Genomic DNA, 18,737 nt, shown 5'->3' with positions numbered 1-18,737 from the left:
ATACATACATACATATATACTTTGTGTACAGGAACATCTGTGCAGAGTATGGGCTGGGACCCCAAGATCAAAGTGGGAAACACCTCTAAAGATGGTAGAGGAAGACCGAGCCAGGATACTGTGGGACTTCAGATACAGACGGACCGAATGGTAATGGAAAACCAACCGGACATTGTGATGTTGGATAAAAAGCAGAGGAAAGCCGTTGTGGTTTACAAACCAATACCAAGTGACTGCAACATCAGGATAGCTGACTGTATCTACTCAAAGGCAATCCCTCACACTAAGCATACTTGCAGCGGCAGTGGAGAGGAAAAACTCCCTTTTAAAAGGAAGAAACCTCCAGCAGAACCAGGCTCAGTGTGAGCGGCCATCTGCCGAGGCCGACTGAGGTTCAAGGAGACAGAAGCAGAGATAAAAAAGGCAACTGTAAATGGCCGCCCCATCCAAAACACACAGCCAGGCAGACGAGCTGTCAGCTCCCATGTCAGAGGATAAAGAGAGAGCACATCCAACCAGTCACAGTCAGAGAAACAGGACTACACTGAAAAACAGGCTGACCTCGAACATCTACCCATATATCCTTATACCCATTAATATATATATATATATATATATATATATATATATATATATAAACATATATATACAAGTACTATTACAAACGTTATTGCCGTTGTAGTGTCGCATTGTAGGGTCTGGTGGCGGCAGGGATGAGTTACCTGGAGCGCTCCTTTTTACAAACGGGGTTTAAAGTCTTCCACTAAAGAAGCTGCTCAGCTCCTCTACACTCTGGTGCAGAGGGTGGAAAGTGTTGTCCATTCTGGATGTAAGCTTGGACAGCACCCTCCTCTCAGCCACTTGCTCCACTGAGTCCAGAGTGCAGCCTAGGACAGAAACAGTGTTTCTCACAAGTTTGTTCAGTCTTTTTCTGTCCCGCTCTGCGCTGCCAGGAGCCCAGCAGACAACAGTGAAGAGGAGGGCTGATGCCACCACAGAGTAGAAGGTTTTATGCAGGGGCCTGCTCACTCCTAAGGACCCTGGAGGTGGAGGCGGCTCTTGCACTTCTTATACAGGCCATCAGTGCTATGAGCCCAGTCCAGATTAGTTATAATGTTTAATCTTTTCTAATCTTTTTGCCTTTTCACCCTGGTACTGACACCCTTTTATTTCTCCACTGTGGGACAATAACATTTCTATTCTAATTCTATTTGATTGTATTATTAGCTGATTTTATGAGCCTTTTTGGGGTGGTTTAGCTCAATGCTGTTAACAATGTGTAAGGTGCTCATTACACATTTTTTATATTAATTATTATTATATTAATCTTTATATAAAATATAATTGATATATAAAAAAAATTGATATAAAATCAAAAGGTCAGCTGTCTCCTTCCCAAAATAGGGAAACATGACACAGGGACTTGTAATTACTGTAATCAGATGGAAACAGTGGAACATTTATTATCAGAATGTAATAAATATTCACAGGACCATCAGCACTTAAATTCAACACTAAATAGAGAAAAAAAATAAGATTTTCAATTAAAAACCTTTTGGGAAGTAAATCAAAATTCTGCTATAAATCAGTTAGTTAGATTAAAAAAAAAAACACTGGATTATTTAATCGTATTTAAAGTAAGAATATAAGTGTTTGTAAGCATGTGAATATACACACATACTAATTTATATGTATGGATATTGACTAATAGATTGGTATGTATTAATTATTTCCCTCTGACATCATTGATGACCGCTCTCCAGTCTGGTAGGTGGCGGTAAATGCACCTTAAGTTGGTTGACATCCGCCTATAAAAAATATCAGAAGAAGAAGACGTCTCCTTCCGGGTGAAGGTTGGCTGAACACGTGAGCATGCGCAGAGAATTCGGCGCGCGAAAGCTGCTCCAGGAAGTGAGAACAACTGAACGCTAACGGCTGCCAGTTTGGGATCTGAAGCTCTCACACAACTTCCACAATCTCTTAACATCTGCTTTATTATGGCAGACCCGAAGGTAAGATCGCACATTCTGGGTTAGTAAATAAATAACCTTTTAATTAAAACCGGAATTTTCTGATTGTAGGTTTATTTTGTGGCTGAAATTTGCCAAAATTAGAAAAAGAAAAGGAAAATCCGACAACAAATCAGTTTTACTCTAATAAATGCGTTAGAGTGGATTTTTACGTCGTGAAACATATCGCGGATTTATTTATATTATTGAAGAATTCTCAAAAAATTCTGTTCGACACATTTTGATTAGTGATTTTCCTCAACACGTCGCTTGGAGTTGAGGTTTACGAGCTCCGACAAGTCCTGTGAAGTGTGCATCAGTTGGCACGTTAGCCTCTTTTAAATATTCTATAGCAAAATATTATTATAGCTACAGTTTACTGTAGTATGAACATCGTTAAATAAATTGCACATTTGCACAAAAACAACGAGCTCAGTAAGGTTATTTATGTTTGTGTGTTATTTATCCTAGTGTGATGCGAGCTGCTGTTATGTTGCTAATGTTAGCTTTAATAGTAGAGCGCTAAAGAGAAAAACTGTTTTATAGTTGTATTTTTTCATAACTTTATACAGCGGGCACAGTTAGCATACTGTTGGCTTTTTTATATCTTAAATTACCGCATGCCATACAGTTATTAAGGGTTTAAGCAGCGATAAGTGATGACAGCTAGCTGTTAGCCGCCTGCTAAGATTGAGGCCTTTTCAACAAGCCGGGTAACTTTACGGCAAGTTGACAGAAAATCGCAGTGAAATCGAGGTTTGTTGGCTGGTGTTCAATTAAAATGAGATCTTAGACCAAAAATTCAATAACCACACAATTAGGAACTGTTTCTAACGAATTTTTATTCCCTGGGAAAAAAAAACATTCTTTGCAAATTTGAGGGGGAAAAAAGCAATTGAAACACTTAGAACTCGTTATCTAAATCTCCCCATACAACCAAAAGCTAAAGAAACTCACTTTAAAATTTTAAATGCAATTTACCCCTCGAAAGAACTACAAAGAAATCGTTTTAACATTGTTTACAATAAACGCTCATTCTGTGAAAGTGATAAATAATCAATAGACCATGTCTTCTATGAATGCAGTCAAACCAAAACATTTAGGAATTGCTCAGAAACAAGGATCACATCAAAAATTGCTCTTTATGAATCTATTTCTATAGATATAACTTTTGGAATATTATTGAAAAGCAAAACAATAGAACTCTTTTGTAACCTAATTTTGTGTTTAGCAAAATTCTTTCTTCATAAACAAAGATTGTTGATATAATCCCCAATCTTTAAAGTAAAAAAAAAAAAAATCTAAATTCATGTTATATTTGAAATCTCTTAAATGTATCGAATTATACTAATACCGGACTGAAATACTGATGAGTTTGCCCACTGATGTTCATTAATCCTAACAGGAATCCCCTTGTTGCCATTGTAATAATTATTTCATTATTATCAGCCATTTTCTTTTTTTGTTTCTTATCTATAATGCCTTGTACTTCCATTTTTCAAATCTTCCTCTACTATGCCTTCCACTGTTGCAATTGCCTAACTTGTTTTTTGTTTAAATAAAGTTAGTTAAAAAAAGAGATCTTAATAATCGTCTGCTTCTGATTTCTAAACCCGCATAAAAATCCTAATGATTGTTTTAAAACAGCATATTAAACAATTCCTGTTAAATTAACTTTGCATCCTGTGACAAATCATCATTGCTTTCCAGTAAACTATGGGAATGTTTCCCTTAAATTTGGAGCACATACCGTAAAGCAATATTCAGCAGACGGGGGTCAGCAGCAGGCCTGTACAAAAGGCTTTGTTCTCTCTGGCCCAAAACCTATACACATAATCCACTCCATTGAAAACTGGCCTGTTAGTGCCTCACTAAAATCACTGCTTCGGTTTATTCTTTGAAGACCTTGGTTGTTCTAAAGAGTGTCTGTCATTTTCTGGGAAAGCTAATATATATTTTTCTTAAAAGGACCAGGAAGAGCATGAAACCACTGGAGAAACTGCAGAGGACTCCAACCATGATCCCCACTTTGAGCCCATCGTCTCTCTTCCTGAGCAGGATGTGAAAACATTAGAAGAGGATGAAGAAGTGCTCTTTAAAATGCAAGTTGTTTTTTTGGTTTTTTTTGTGGTCATATTTTAATTGCTTGATGTAGTTTTGCTAGAAAAAGTTACAATTCAGTCTTTTAAGTTTGTGATGGGATATAAAGAATCCATTTTTAATTTAGTATAAGTTGGATAATTGTTTTTAAACGCCCCTAAAAACAGTGAAATGGCTCCTTAAGCCAGGGCAAGCTCAATCACAATATAATTCAACATATATATCAATAAATTGGTATGTTTGTAATGAAGTGCTATTGTGTATCCAGGCGGGCCAAACTGTATCGTTTTGCATCAGAGAACGATCCTCCAGAATGGAAGGAGAGGGGCACTGGTGACGTGAAGCTCCTGAAACACAAAGAAAAAGGTTCCATCCGCCTCCTGATGAGGAGAGACCGAACTTTGAAGATTTGTGCCAATCATCAGAGTGAGTCGGCTTGGAAAACGTTCTAACTATACTGAGATTTTAAAAAAGCTTTTCTTCCTCCTCCTGTTTTAACAGCTTTAAGTACTTTTCTTGTAAAATACAAGAGTTGCTTCTTTTTTTTAAGCTATAAGCAGTATAGGTTCATGCTGCTCTGATCCTTCCTTGCAACATTGATGCAAAAACAATTTATTTCATTACTTGCAGTAAAAGAAAAATATAGTTTTAAAGCATTTTCTGATAAATCCCACCAGCAGCCATGCTGTATTTAAAAACATATTAATGGTTACATACAAAGCAATGGAAGATGATGTCATATATGTAAAGGAGTCTGAGATTTTTCTTTAAGGTGTTTCTGATGGAATGTAGCGTACAGCGCTCTCGTATAGTTAAGTGCAGACGTTTTTGTTAATTTCTTCCTTGCTAACATCTGACCTTCTTTTTAAACGGCAGTCAGTCCCCTGATGGAGCTGAAGCCCAACGCTGGCAGTGACAGAGCGTGGGTGTGGAACACACTAGCAGATTACGCCGACGAATGTCCCAAACCAGAACTACTGGCAATACGCTTTCTAAATGCAGAAAGTGAGCATTATTCACACCTATAATCCAATATTACATCAGAAGATGCCCTTTCCTGTTTATTCGACCTAATAACCACTGTTGTTCTTTCTCTACAGATGCTCAGAAGTTTAAGGTGAAGTTTGATGAATGCAAAGAGGAGGTCAAAAAACAAGTAGAGGGATCAGGTACGTTATATATTCTTATTAATGTTTTATTATATTGCCATACTATTTATTAACTTTCTGTACAGAGTAAAGTCAGGGCCCCGGTTTGCTGGATAAGTTTTAGTTTAATTTATTTGGATATAATGAGTAATGATGATGCAGACACACTCTGTTCTTTGCTGCTTACTCCAGCCTGGGACTTTTTCTGTCTGCTAAATAAACACGCAGGATGTAACACTGCTAGCTTTCCATAAAGCCAGCGGTGGTCACTTTTTCTGCTACATTTTAGCTTCTTTTAAGTGTATTTGTGCTCAGTTTGGTTTTTAGTGTTTTTCAAGAGGAAGCACATTTGAGATGCTGAACAGGCAGCAGCTCTGATATATAGATGCTCACGTCTAATGATGGTTTGTCGTTTTGCCACAGGCGACACTGACAGTGCAAACAAGGTGGCAGAGAAGCTGGAGGAGCTCTCGGTAAAAGAGAAGTCATCAGAGGGAAAGAAGGAAGAGGACAAAAAGGAGACCGAGAAGAATGAGGATGAGAAGAAGGAGGTGAAAGCTGCAGAGAAGAATTAAGAATCTATTCTTTGCTGATCTTCAGTTTTTGTTTTTTCAGTTTTTCCTCTTTTTCTACAATAGACTATATTGAACTGAATTTGGACTCTGACATATTAGGTTTTTTTGTTTTAATCTGTTTTGCCTCAAGATCACAAGTCCTTGAAGCCACTGGAGAAAATATCAGACGCAAAGTTTCTAAAAGCCCCTTTCCCACTTTTCTCAGCGGAAGCCCGTAACTTTCCATCCTTACTTGGAAGAGGTCAACATTTCTATTGACTAACTGTGAAAGGAGGCTTGTGGTAGCGATCATTCCCACATTGGGGTGTTTTTTGTTGTTGTTTTTTCGTTTTATGATGAAGCAGAGTATTTGTGGGGGGGGAGAACATAATGTAGCCTGCTGATCAGCAGCACCAGGTCAGAAACAAGACATCAGGGCGGTGCCTGAGATTCCTGTCCACACTTCCTCTATTTGATCACAAGGTGAAGGCTTCTCTTTGAAGTGATTATCTCTCTGGGTTCCTCCTTTTAGTTTAGCTGTTGGCTGACTTGGAAGAGGAGGAAATCCCTCTGGACAGTTTTGGAGCATCAGACGAGTCACGATCAGGGTGTCCATTTATGGGTTAATGGCGGATAACATGCACTCAGTTAAGATTCTCATCTTTGCCTTTTATTTAGCGTTTAAAATGAAGTCCAAAGCAAAAACGGTTCATGAATTTGTGCGGCTTGTTTTTCCTCACTCTTGTTTTTGATCAGGAGATTAAAGTTTGTATGTTTTAGTTCATAACATTCCCAGACTTTGAAGCATTTAATGTGTACGTAACAGAGCGCTCCCATCAGGTCTGTGTGCTCACCGCTCTCTTTCCACCCGATAAGTCCCCAACCTGGACTCCAGCGCATCCAAGAGCCAGTGCATCTGTAAATACATGTATATGGATGAAATGCTGCTCTTTGCTTGCACTCGGATCAGAAATGTTTCCTCCAACTTCAAATAAAAGCTGGTAAAGATCACACCTTTGTATCCATGTATAATCTGCATCTCAGTAAATCAAACTTTCTGGAAAATTAAAACAATTTCACTGAGTTTGTTTACATTCTTTACATACAAAAAGAGCAATGTTTGAAGCGTCAGTTTTTGATGATCATCACTAGAGGGTATCTGATCAAATGAAACCTTTATGAAACCTTTAAATTTTCACTTTCATTGCAGCCTTTTGCTAAAATAATAAATGTTTTATTTCTTAATGTTCACTCAGCACCCCATCTTGACAGAAAAAAATAGAAAAACTGAAGTATTCAGACCCTTTGCTCAGTATAAAGTAGAAGAATCCTTTTGAGCTTGTACAGCCATCAGTCTTCTTGGGAATGAAGTTTCCACCTGGATTCAGGGATCCTCTGCCATTCTTCCTTGCAGATCTTCTCCGTTCCGTCGGGTTGGATGGTGAGCGTTGGTGGACGGCCATTTTCACGTCTCTAGAGATCATCAATTGGGTTTAGTTCAGGGCTCTGGCTGGGCCAGTCAAGAAGGGTCACATTTTTGTTCCCAAGCCCCTCCTTTATTTTAGCTGTGTGCTTGGGGTCGTTATCTTGCTGGAAGGTGAACCTTCGGCCCAGCCTGATGTCCTGAGTGCACTCTGTACTTGGCTGCATTCAACTTTTCTTCAGTTGCAACCAGTCATACTGTAGCTATATAACACCCCCGTAGCATGATGCTGCCACCACCATGTTTCACTGTTGGGAAGGTGATAAGGAGTGTCTGGATTTCACACATACCACTTAGAATTAAGGCCAAAAAGTTAAATCTTTGTCTCATCAGACCAGATAATCTTCTTTCTTGTAGTCTGGGAGTCCTTAATGTGTTTTATGGCTTATTATGCAGGCTTTCATAGCCTGAGGAGAGGTTTCCATCAAGCCACTCTGCCATAAAACCCAGACTGGTGCAGGGCTGCAGTGAAAGTTGACTTTGTAGAGCTTTCTCCGATCTCCCTACTGCATCTCTGTAGCTCACAGTTATCTTTGGGTTCCTCTTTACCTTACTCACCAAGGCTCTTCTGGACGGCCAGGTCTAGAAAGTGTTCTGGTCATTCCAAAATTCTCCTATTTAAGGCTCATGGAGGCCACTGTGCTCTTAGGAACATTGAGTGCTACAGAAATTCTTTTGTAACTTTGGCCAGATCTGTGCCTCTGAGCTCCTTGGGCAGTTCCTTCCACCTCATTCTTGTTTGCTGACATGCAACGTGAGCTTTAAGGTCTTGTATAGACAGGTGTGTGCCTTTACTAATTAAATCCAATAAGTTTAAACAGTTTGAATCCAATGAAGAAGAAATGGCCAACATGTGTCACAGCAAAGGGTCTATTTACTTATGACCATTTGACTTTTTCTTTTAAATAAATTTGGAGCAATAATGAATAAAATTAACTTTATTGATTTTAGCAAATAGCTGTAATGAAACAAAGAGTATAATATTTAAAGGGGTCTGAATACTTCCTTACCCCACTGTATACAGAAAAGTCCAGGGGTCTCCATGGATTCAGTGCAAGTTGGACGTCATCAGCCTGAGGCTCCTAAGTAATACCATTCATCTCCATCGTCTGTTCTGAAGTTTTTTTTTTTTTAATCGGCCTAAAGCTTCAACTGTTTGACTCAATTGCACTCATACTATGGTCATTATCCAAAATCACCAAAAATAATTTTTAATACCTGGAAAAAGCATTAATTAAATCAGATGCTGTTTTTTTTAACCCTTGGGTGGATCTAGTCCATATGAAACTTTTAATGGACAGTAGCCTTATCGCTGCAGCAAAAGGCTGCTAATTTGGACGCACCGCATACATCCTGCAGACGGGTTAAAACATAACAGTCATTTTGGACCTGCTGAAATGTTAAATGGCGTCTCCATAACGAGGCGTAGCAGCAGATAAAATGGCTCACATCTCTCCAGCAACAAGCCGGACTTAAAAACGAAATCTAAAATTTACTTTCATGGTACGACGTTTGTCTGGTGGCTTCCTCCATTTATCCCCCATTTGATTTCCAAACCTTCTTTACAGGCGGATAAGGGTTGATGATGTCATCATTAGAAAGAATGAATTCAGTTCAGAGTTGGATGTTTTATTCTTTCAGGTCCTTCAATATTTTGTCATCAAAGACCAAAAAAAAAAAAAACAGGGACACATATACAGCTATAGTGTATTCTCCATTATACATGCATGTTCAGCATGAGGCTGACTGTCAGCAGGGGGCCCTGCAGTGATATCCATCCTAGGAAAGGAAGATGGGAGTAGTGGCAGTCATTTGAAGGTGAAATGATGGCTTTTTGCATTTGGAGTAAAGTGAAATTAAAAACTATTAAGTTGTATTGGTTCATCTAACCATCAGCTTTGCCTAAAATAGCCCTGTTAACCAAAGCCTAAATACGTTTTTGTTAAGGCAGCTGAGTGAGTAAAGAAACCAGGTTAAACCTCAGTAAACGACCACCACAGCTTCTGGGTTTTATTCTTTGTCATTTATAGAAATTTGAGTTTATCAGACTGAAGGAAAAAGGATCACAAAGAATAAAAACAAACTCCAGAGTGTCTTTCTTCTCCATCCGAATCACAGATAGCATTTCAGTTGGTTTCTCTGCTAAAAAGGCAACGGTGGCTTTTTTTAAATAACGCAGATAAATCTAACATGTAGCTTGTATCAATTCCTGCCTTTTATTTTCTTTTCAATCTATTTTTCACACTTTAACATAAAAAGAAATGTCACCACGCTGTACCAGACAGCCGCTGCTAATAGTCTGATTTCCTCCCCTCTCCTTAAACAGAAGTCACATATTTGCTGTTTTTTTTTTTTTTTGTTGTGAAGTATGGCCACATTAGTTGAACACAACTCCAGGCAGTGGTAATGAAATGCACATTCTCTGATGTTTGACCATTAGGACCACGCTAGTCATGTGACTTTAACATTATTTTCCACAACACAAATCTAACAGTTAAGAGTTATCATACACTTATTCTTGCACAGCAATGTAAAACAAGCAATATTTAAAATGTAATTATCAATGATCTAATCGGATCACTTGGTGAATTCATCAGGATTTTATATTTACAGACATTTAACCGCACCTCTGCTATAGATGTTCAAAAAAAACAAATTAAAAGCTTTTGCTGCTGCAAGTCCTTGAGAACACGCTTTCAGCAGAGATAAGTTGTTTTTAACAAAATCACTTGTGATGGAAGCCGTGTATTTTTAATTTTACCCAAAGAGCAAGATTTTAGTCTTCTAAAACATTTTGAGATATAAAACCAGCCAATTTTCTTATAAATTCAATTTGCTTAGCATTGTAGAGCTTCAACAAGCTTCATAGGCCCACAGCATCACAGATCCTCCACCATCCTTAAACCCATTCATTAAAATGATTGTAAGGGATGTGATTATGTTAAAAAAAATATTTTAAATTAAAAAAAAAAGGATCCAAACTGAATTAATGTATTTTATTTAACGACTGAATTAATCAGAAAAAAAGTGTCCACTGCTTTTGTTTTAAGGTCTTTTTAAGCATATATAGCAGGGGTAGCTCGATGATTGGGGCTGGCGCTGAACGGTCCAGAATAAACAGCTTTTTTAAGACTATACTTTAATCCAGTCCAAAATGTATGCATGTATAAAAATATGTATCAAACATTTTCTTTTTAAATAATTCTGGACCTAAAAAAAATACATTATGAAAAAATAGTGACCGGTTATCTTTGTTAATCTTTCCTATGATTAGTACGGAAGTGGATTAGGGCCACTGAAAAAGAAAAAAAATGTAACTGATTTTTAAATTTTATTTCAGTATAATATGAGAATCAGTAAAATTCTGAGATTAAAGTCAGAAGTCTGATTTTTATGTCATATTATACTGAAATAAAGTTTTTTCAGTGGCCCTAATCCTCTTCTGTAGATTAAAGGAGACATTTATATACTTTTATTTCCTTTTTTTTTTTTATGAAACTTGATTCTGGGTTTTTTCTGTGCAAGTCTGGACTCATCTGGAGTCTGAGAGAGACATTGTGATGAGGTATCCTGCACTTATAGAAGACAAACAGAACAGACCAGCTCTTGCTTTGTAGGTCAGGTGGAAACCACGTCTTTAAACTCCACCCCGGCCTACGGTAAAGGTTAAAAGAAAGGAAGGCGAGAACAAGGTTTAAGCCCTAAATCATCTAGAAAAAAAACCAAAACACATTCATTAGACGTGAATTCATGTCAACTAGCATGTTCAGCTGGTTGCATTCATTCCTGAGAAAAATACTTTTGAACACAAAGTTAGCTTTCCTTGTTTTTAACCTAAAACAACTGAATTTGGAATGCGACAGTCAGACTAGACGAGGATTCCTTCACCTTCTCTTCCCACTCCGGTTGGGTTTTCTACTCTCCCCTCAAAGCCACAGAAAACATTCATCACACCCCGAAAAACCCCCACTGCCAACAGTAAAGGAGGACAAAAAGTGAAGCACCATGAGTTCTTTATCCCAGATGTTCACGATGAAGACGTCCCAGCAGTATCACGCCAGTCCAACCGAGACAATGAGTTAGAACTGATGACCAAAGCCTTCACACAGCATTTCTTTTTCTCTTTTGGTTTTCTCTCCTTCTCTATCAGCACGGATTCATCCTGAATTGTTTTTGGCAGCCTCACGCGATGTTCTCCTCTGACTGGACGATTAAAACACACTAACAACCCCTTGATTGGACAAAAGTGAGGTTTCACCGCAGGAGAGCGGCGTCGGTAAAAGCTGAAGGGTTTGTCCTTGTCGCTCAAACGGATATTTCGTACGTGGTGCCTCCAACTCCTGTCACCTTTTTGACGTTACCGTGCCGACCAGGACTCAGGTGGCAGTCCATCTGCCCGTTAGCTTTCATGGCCTCTCTGAGTGGAAAGAGGAAAAAAAAAACTAAACAAAACAAAAAAACAATTCAACAACAAAATCAATTTAAAAAAAGCTCTGGAATACTGAGATATGCAGATGATCTGTTTAGACCTCAGAGAATATGCTGGTGAAGCTTCTCAGTCATCCAAGTCATCCGCTGGACTTTGTTTCCAAGTTTGAAGACATTTCGTTTTTTTTTAAGGACCAGAATGTTCCCATTTCTTTCAAAAACCTAAAATGCAGCAATTGAGTTGATCCCTTCCCGCTATCGTCGTAACCCCCAACCCAGTACAGGAGAGCAGAAGACCTCGCCTATTCATCCAGACTGACAATTCCCTTTAAAAACACCCCTTTCAGAGACATAGGCAGGTATTGGGCATTACAGGCTAACAAAAGACACCAAACGACCTCCATTCCAAAGGGCTGGACCCTTTAGTCTGTTTAAAGTTCCTTGTTTTCATAAAAGAAACTAGGTTTTGTTGGGCTACTGTATCAAAACCCCAACTCAACGCTTTCCCTGACATTTTGATTTGAAAAAGCTTCCTGGATGGGAAGCGAAACGTCTTCAAACTTGGAAACAAAGTCCAGTGGATTGTGTTTTTTTTTTTTTACTTTTTTTGGAATGACCTCAGAGATTGAAATTGAACAGCAGCAATGGAGAGTTTATTTCAGCGGGTGTTTGTTAGTGGAGAGAAGAGGAGATGGAGGACAAGTAAGTGAATCGCATGCATGTGAGAAAGAAACGGGGAGTCGTATCTTTTTTATTAAACAGACTGATACCAAACAAAAAAGGTGCTTTCTTTTCCTAGAAGGCAATCATACAACATTAAACAAGAAAACATGTGCAAAGTTCAAACCAACAGAACGAATGGATAAATGGAGAGAACAAAACACCATGAACCAGACCTCGGTTAGGTTGAACACAGAGATGAAAAACTGCAGATTGTATGTAGAGTCCAACAGTTCGCATCGGGTTGCTACAAAGCATGCATCCCCAAGGGAGGGGCAGAATGTCAGGGGTCATACCTCTGGCCCCCGAGACGAGGGGAGCCTGTCCTCTCGTGAGCACTGATGTAGGAGAGTTTCTGGTGGGAGTAGGAGGGGGATCGGGGCATTGCTGGGGAGTGGGGGTTATGGGCGGGGGAGCGATAGGAGCCCTCGTGGCCGGGGGCCCTGCCCTGGCTGCTGTTAGAGCTACTGTGATCTGTGTGTAAAGAGGTGGATGAAGTCCTGGGGGCCCGGCCAAGAGTGGAACCAGCGTGGCGCAACACAGGGGTTCTTTGGCCGTAGTTCACCATCCCAACGCCCATCAGGTTCTCCCTGGAGCCTCCGTAAGCCGGGGGTGTTGGGCCTCTAGATCCGGGCCCGCGAGGTCCATCGCAGTAGCCGGTGTTTGCAGGCAGGCCATAACCTGCATCGAACACACCAGAATCCTGGGCATACAAATGGGTCTGGGAGCGTCCGCGCAGCATCTGCCGCTTCTCCCTCTCTTCCATCTCTTTCCTTTCCTGGATGGAAGCCATGATGGTCTGGGAGAGGTTATCGTAGCGCACAGGAGACGGCTCCCTGTCCCTCAGGTGGGGGGATTGTCTGCCTATCCCTCTGGGCGGCATCACTGGACTGTAAGTTTGAGCAACCTGTTGTCTGTGGATCTCAGACTCCCGGATGTGGCACATTTTGGTGGGCAGGTAAGGTGAATGGAATCCCACAGACGGCATCCCACGGTGGGCCATGCATTCGCCGGCGCTGGCTGGAGAGATGCTGGGGTTGAGCAAGCTGTCGTAGGACAGACTGCCATTGCGGTTAGAGAGGGTGTGTGGTGAGAAAACGCCCTTGTAAGGCGTGGAAACAACCGTCTGGGGTGGCAGCGCCTGCAGCTGGCCCTTTTCCAGCCGACGGTGACCTTGCTTCAGGCTGAGCGTGCGAGAGTTGACAGGATCCGAGTCTAGCTGGTGAGGCGAGGACTGGAAAGTGCGGTGGAGCGGAGCGTTGGCGTACTCTGGCAGATCGAGGTTCGGCTCAGATCGGTAGTCATGACCTCGTACTCCTTCCTCTAAGATGGCTGAATTCTTTCGGTCATCTGGCATGATGATCTGTAGAGTAAAATTGGTGATAAAACCATTAGTAAAGTATTGAGATGGTAGTTTATATAATATTATCCATTTATACTCACCTTGTCTTCAGCGGTGTGGTAGTGGACTTTCGGCATGGTGCCAAAAGATGGCCTGAATCTGTACATAGCTGGAGTAGAAGGGTGGGTCTTTCCAGACAATGAACTTTCTAAATGAGTAAAACCAAAAAGTCTTTGTGAACTTTTATCCTCTAATATCGCACAAAAAAAAACAAAAAACAAAAACAACAAAACCGCAAAAGGTAAAAGAAAAAAAGTGTATTCAAATGGTGGACAAATGGTTGATAGTAATACTGGTGTACCTCAGGGTTTTACACTGGGAGCTACCTTGTTTTTCTAAAAATATATCCTGCAAGTTTTTTATTTTATGGTACTTATAGAATATATATTCAGAATGTAGAGCAATGAGGTATAGATTAATGGTCAATCAGAATGCAGATCTGTAGCTCATTCTTGACACTAACTGGTGAAAAATCGGATGTTTGAGCAGCAGGGAAAAGACAACAGCTTACAGGATTATTAATATTCCACTAGATGTACAATTTATTTATAAAACAAATTTAAAATAAGTCACACATGCATGAAGTGTATTTTTTTGTATCTTAAGCACAGAAGGAACCGTACAGCAACAGAGGCCTCAAAAATGATGATCAGTCAAATAGGAGTTATTGTCTGAACAGTTAGACACAAACAGGAATCTGTGTTCCATATTAATACAGAGGTAAGAGAAAAAAGTCAAAAATATACAAGGAAGAATTTTAACTGAAGAAAGGAAAAATGTTTTTTTAAGTTATCTTATTATTAGTATTCTTTTTTTTCTTCCAATTAGCAAAATCCAAACTTGTCCACAGTAGCTGAAGCTAGCAGGATCCCACACAGGAGCACATCCCTGCACACCAACTATTCAAAGGTTTCTACTGATTATTTTGCCCTTCATTGCATTAAACATCTATTCTTTTATCTTGTTTCACACCTTCGAACTGCCAGACTACAAATAGATGTAAAGTCGTAGGGAAGCGGCTGTTCCAAACGTTGCATTTCCGAATTCTCCCGAGTGGTGCACGACTTTACACGCATGAATAAAGTGAATGTGATTGGTCATTTATCAAGGGAGAGGGATTGTTGTGACTGAAAAGATTTGATTGACAGATGACATATATATGATATGACATATATATTGATATATTATTGGCCGAATTTAGGTGTACAAGCTGATGTATAACTTACTGGCCTGCATAAAGTAACGAGAAAAAAAAAATTTAAATAGAAATTTTCTAACTTTTGGGACAGTATCTTCTGTTAAAGAGTACATTTATATACATGTTTAAGCCAGAATGATTTGACATTTAAATACGACTTCCCTATGACTTTAAATGTGTTAGCAAAGTGAGTTATCTCTTTGGAACAACTGCAGCACCTTAAATCATCACTAGGTGGCAGTGGTGCTCTTTAACCAATCAGAAAGCCTTCCCTCCCTGGCATAATGCAGCATAACTTTGGTTTATCTGGGAGTAAATAAAACTCACCCTGATTTATGCATTGCTGTCACCTCATACTTGGAAGTGAAACTACATTTTTAAAGCAATGATTCTTTCAACTGTCCATGAAAAAAATGCCAAATTATATTTTTTCTTCTTTTTTTTTTTTTTTTTTCTAAATCTGATGCTGAATCATTGTCCAGAGCTTGTTTCCTCACCACAAATGAAAGCTAAAAAATGAGGGAACTTTTAATCTACAGATGCAAAGTTTTTGGAAAAGAAGATCAGGAGTACCTCTGAGGTTCGTACCTTCGCTGGAGGTCAGCTGGCCTTTCAGCTGGTTGTACCTATCAGCTTTGGGAGGCAGGGGCGGCTGGGTTTCTCTGCCGTCCAGGCCGTCAATGCTGCTTTTCGACTGCAAGGAGGAGAGGGAGCGTTAAAGGCGTCCAGAACATGGAGGAGGGAGGGGAGCTGGTACATTTAACAGAGACCATCTGTTGTCACAAAGGATGCGACTCCCACTGAAAACTGCATGAAACAAGAGCTCAATTGATCGGAATAAATGCATTATTTTCTAATCAGAGGTTCATGAAAGACACAAACGTTTCACGGTTTTTCTGAATCTTACACAAACATTGTACTAACGAATCTTAATGCAAGTGCAAACTGTTAGTCAGGTGTGGGATTCAGTGCTGCTTTGCATCTAGCAGCTAATGGAGGATTAGGCTGTTTGCCAGACAGAGATAAGGAAGCTGTGGAAATCTAGTGTCAGCCTGTTAGTTAGCAGTTTGGCATTTTGGCCGTTTTCACTACCAGTGAACAGGTGTTTAAAATCAGCCCAACTCCCGAGCTAAACAAAAAGGAGTTTCTGCTCTGTACGCTGCCTCGATAAGGTGTCATTCCTTCTTTATTCTATTAATTTTTTTATACTGTGATGTATTTCTTTGGGATTTTATGGGATAGTCCATGTTTTAGGATAGATTTGAAGGTTTTAGTGATAATAATTTGCTGCAAAATAGCTTAAGCTGAGTCAGACTAGATGCAGAGCATCATACAGTTGCTGAGGAAATACAATTCCAAAGCATGATGCTGCCACTGCCATGCTTCCTGTTAGAGAGGATTTTTTTTTAACGTGATATAATCCTCCTCAAATATCCTTTTACAAATATCTGAAAAGTTCTCATTTGGCTTTAGTTCTAGTTTTTTTTTTTTTTTTGGCAAACTGAACACAATAGATCAACAAACAATTGATAGTGGACACAAAAAAATGTTTTCTTGTCAACAGCTTTTCCATTGAGCGGTAGATTTATGCAGCTCTTCTTTTTTTCAGGTTGTAGATAAGAATTTAAAATACTCAGAAATTTGTGGATGTATTTTTAATTTAAAAAACATTTTGGTGCAAATAATTACTGAAGGGCCTGTAGGTTAAAATAAAACTCAGTTGGAACAAAGAAGCTTCCCCATAAAGAAATAAAGAGGAAAAGCATTCTAACCCCTCTGGAGAAATCAAAGACATAAACGGCAGTTTTTAAAGCAGCAAACAACGTGGTGCATAATCGCCGCCGATCAGTGAGGAGTGGTNAAGCATGATGCTGCCACTGCCATGCTTCCTGTTAGAGAGGATTTTTTTTTAACGTGATATAATCCTCCTCAAATATCCTTTTACAAATATCTGAAAAGTTCTCATTTGGCTTTAGTTCTAGTTTTTTTTTTTTTTTTGGCAAACTGAACACAATAGATCAACAAACAATTGATAGTGGACACAAAAAAATGTTTTCTTGTCAACAGCTTTTCCATTGAGCGGTAGATTTATGCAGCTCTTCTTTTTTTCAGGTTGTAGATAAGAATTTAAAATACTCAGAAATTTGTGGATGTATTTTTAATTTAAAAAACATTTTGGTGCAAATAATTACTGAAGGGCCTGTAGGTTAAAATAAAACTCAGTTGGAACAAAGAAGCTTCCCCATAAAGAAATAAAGAGGAAAAGCATTCATTTCAAATAGACTTTTTATTTTTTTTCCTTAAAACAAAACTGCTTATAATGAAATTATTTATTGGATCATGTTTTCATTTAAAGGGATCCTTTAATTGGTTCTTTATGCATCAGTAAAACAGTCATTTTTAGCCTTTTTTAGTTTAATCAAACGCTGCATCCGGTACAACCTTTCCAGGTATTAAATTCTAAGATTCCAGGTCTTACAATACGGATCCTTTGGTCAATAATTTAATAACATCCTAACCCTATATATGGCCAGAGGTGTATAAAGTACTCATTAAAAAGAAAAAAGAAAACTAAAAGTAAAAATACCTGAACAGAAAACAGAAAATGACTTTGGTAAAAGCAAAAGTCACAGATGAGAAAAGTACCTCAGGAAATGTCAGAAAATTGTTCACAATGTTTGAAGGAGGAAAAGATAAAAGCGTTTTGTACATAAAAAGTAAAAAACCTTGGAAGGATTTGCTGATGCAAATCTGGCAGGCTTCTGCTTTGACCATTTTTTTATCTCTTATCTCTTCTCCTCGGCTTTTTACACTGAAAAGGATGCTGGTGTTTGTTGATTTTATTCCAGTCTGTCTCCATTTATTCTCTAATATATTTTCTAAGTAATATATCACTGAATTTAATGGTGTCACTGAATTTAATGGTTTTATATTTGTGTTTTTTGTACATCGCTTTGTTTTCTGTGTTTAAAGTGCTTTATAAATAAAGTTCAACCAAAATGAATTTGAAAAAAAAGCAAGGTAAACTCTTTTCTGTTGGTCTTTTTACTTTGAATTAAAACACTGGAAGTAGAAGTAATTAAAAGCTGCTTTAACCATAAGAAAACATAGAAGTTAGACTGTACAGTTAGAATAACAAAAACATCCTGCAGCATGACATGCATCCATAACAGTGTCTGGGAAAACTAATGCAAGAAGACAATGAAATCCATCCACTCTGTCGTATAGAAAATGAAAGAGTGTTGTGTCAACATTACTTAGAGGCAAAACAAAAGAAGTTTCACTACACTTTACCACCTTTAATGCACAATGGTTTAGCAGTTACTTGGATTTATCCCGAGCTATCTCTATAGTTATGCTGTTATAGGCTTACACTGCTGGAGGACATAGGGACCCCTATTTCATCATTGTGCTTCATTCGATCTCTATTCTCCCACTCTGCAGAATCTCTAACATCCTGCTCTCTGCTTCTTCTCATAGTAGCTTGGCCTAGTCTGTTCCTGCCACCATCCTGGAGAGAAATATCAGCTGTGCTGCTGCCATCAACACCTTTGTTTATAGATGTTGGAGATTGGCCTGTTTTTCAGTGTAGTCCTGTTTCTCTGACTGTGACTGGCTGGATGTGCTCTCTTCATCCTCTGACATGGGAGTCTGCTCTGAGCTCGACTGCCTGGCTGTCTCCTGGACGGGGCCGC

At 39.0% G+C, this 18,737-nt stretch overlaps 2 protein-coding genes across 5 annotated transcripts in view; one reads left to right on the top strand and one right to left on the bottom strand.

The window, feature by feature from the left end:
- The first annotated feature begins 1,854 nt into the window (after positions 1–1,854).
- On the top strand, positions 1,855–6,822 carry ranbp1 (RAN binding protein 1). Its single transcript, XM_015383015.1, has 6 exons — positions 1,855–2,012; positions 3,978–4,111; positions 4,378–4,535; positions 4,986–5,114; positions 5,210–5,278; positions 5,681–6,822. Exons 1-6 carry the CDS (start codon positions 1,998–2,000, stop codon positions 5,830–5,832), a joined length of 657 nt encoding a protein of 218 aa, XP_015238501.1. The 5' UTR covers positions 1,855–1,997; the 3' UTR covers positions 5,833–6,822.
- A 4,583-nt stretch (positions 6,823–11,405) lies between these two features.
- The window catches only part of zdhhc8 (zinc finger, DHHC-type containing 8), a 93,669-nt gene continuing 86,337 nt past the window's right edge, over positions 11,406–18,737 (bottom strand). For 2 of the 4 annotated variants that reach the window (XM_015383046.1, XM_015383044.1), the window contains exons 8-11: positions 15,616–15,736; positions 13,886–13,992; positions 12,739–13,805; positions 11,406–11,711 (exon numbers count right to left, since the gene is read on the bottom strand). In XM_015383046.1, the coding sequence (XP_015238532.1) occupies positions 11,600–11,711; positions 12,739–13,805; positions 13,886–13,992; positions 15,616–15,736 (1,407 nt within the window). In that variant the 3' untranslated portion in view covers positions 11,406–11,599. The remainder of the gene's footprint in view (positions 11,712–12,738; positions 13,806–13,885; positions 13,993–15,615; positions 15,737–18,737) is intronic. The other 2 variants (XM_015383047.1, XM_015383045.1) reach the window with 1 other exon arrangement.

The sequence above is a fragment of the Cyprinodon variegatus genome, unplaced genomic scaffold, assembly GCF_000732505.1.
Source record: "Cyprinodon variegatus isolate N-32 unplaced genomic scaffold, C_variegatus-1.0 Scaffold273, whole genome shotgun sequence".
NCBI lineage: Eukaryota > Metazoa > Chordata > Actinopteri > Cyprinodontiformes > Cyprinodontidae > Cyprinodon > Cyprinodon variegatus.
The sequence above is the reverse complement of the archived record's forward strand: the minus strand, read 5'-3'. Positions and strand labels throughout refer to the sequence as shown.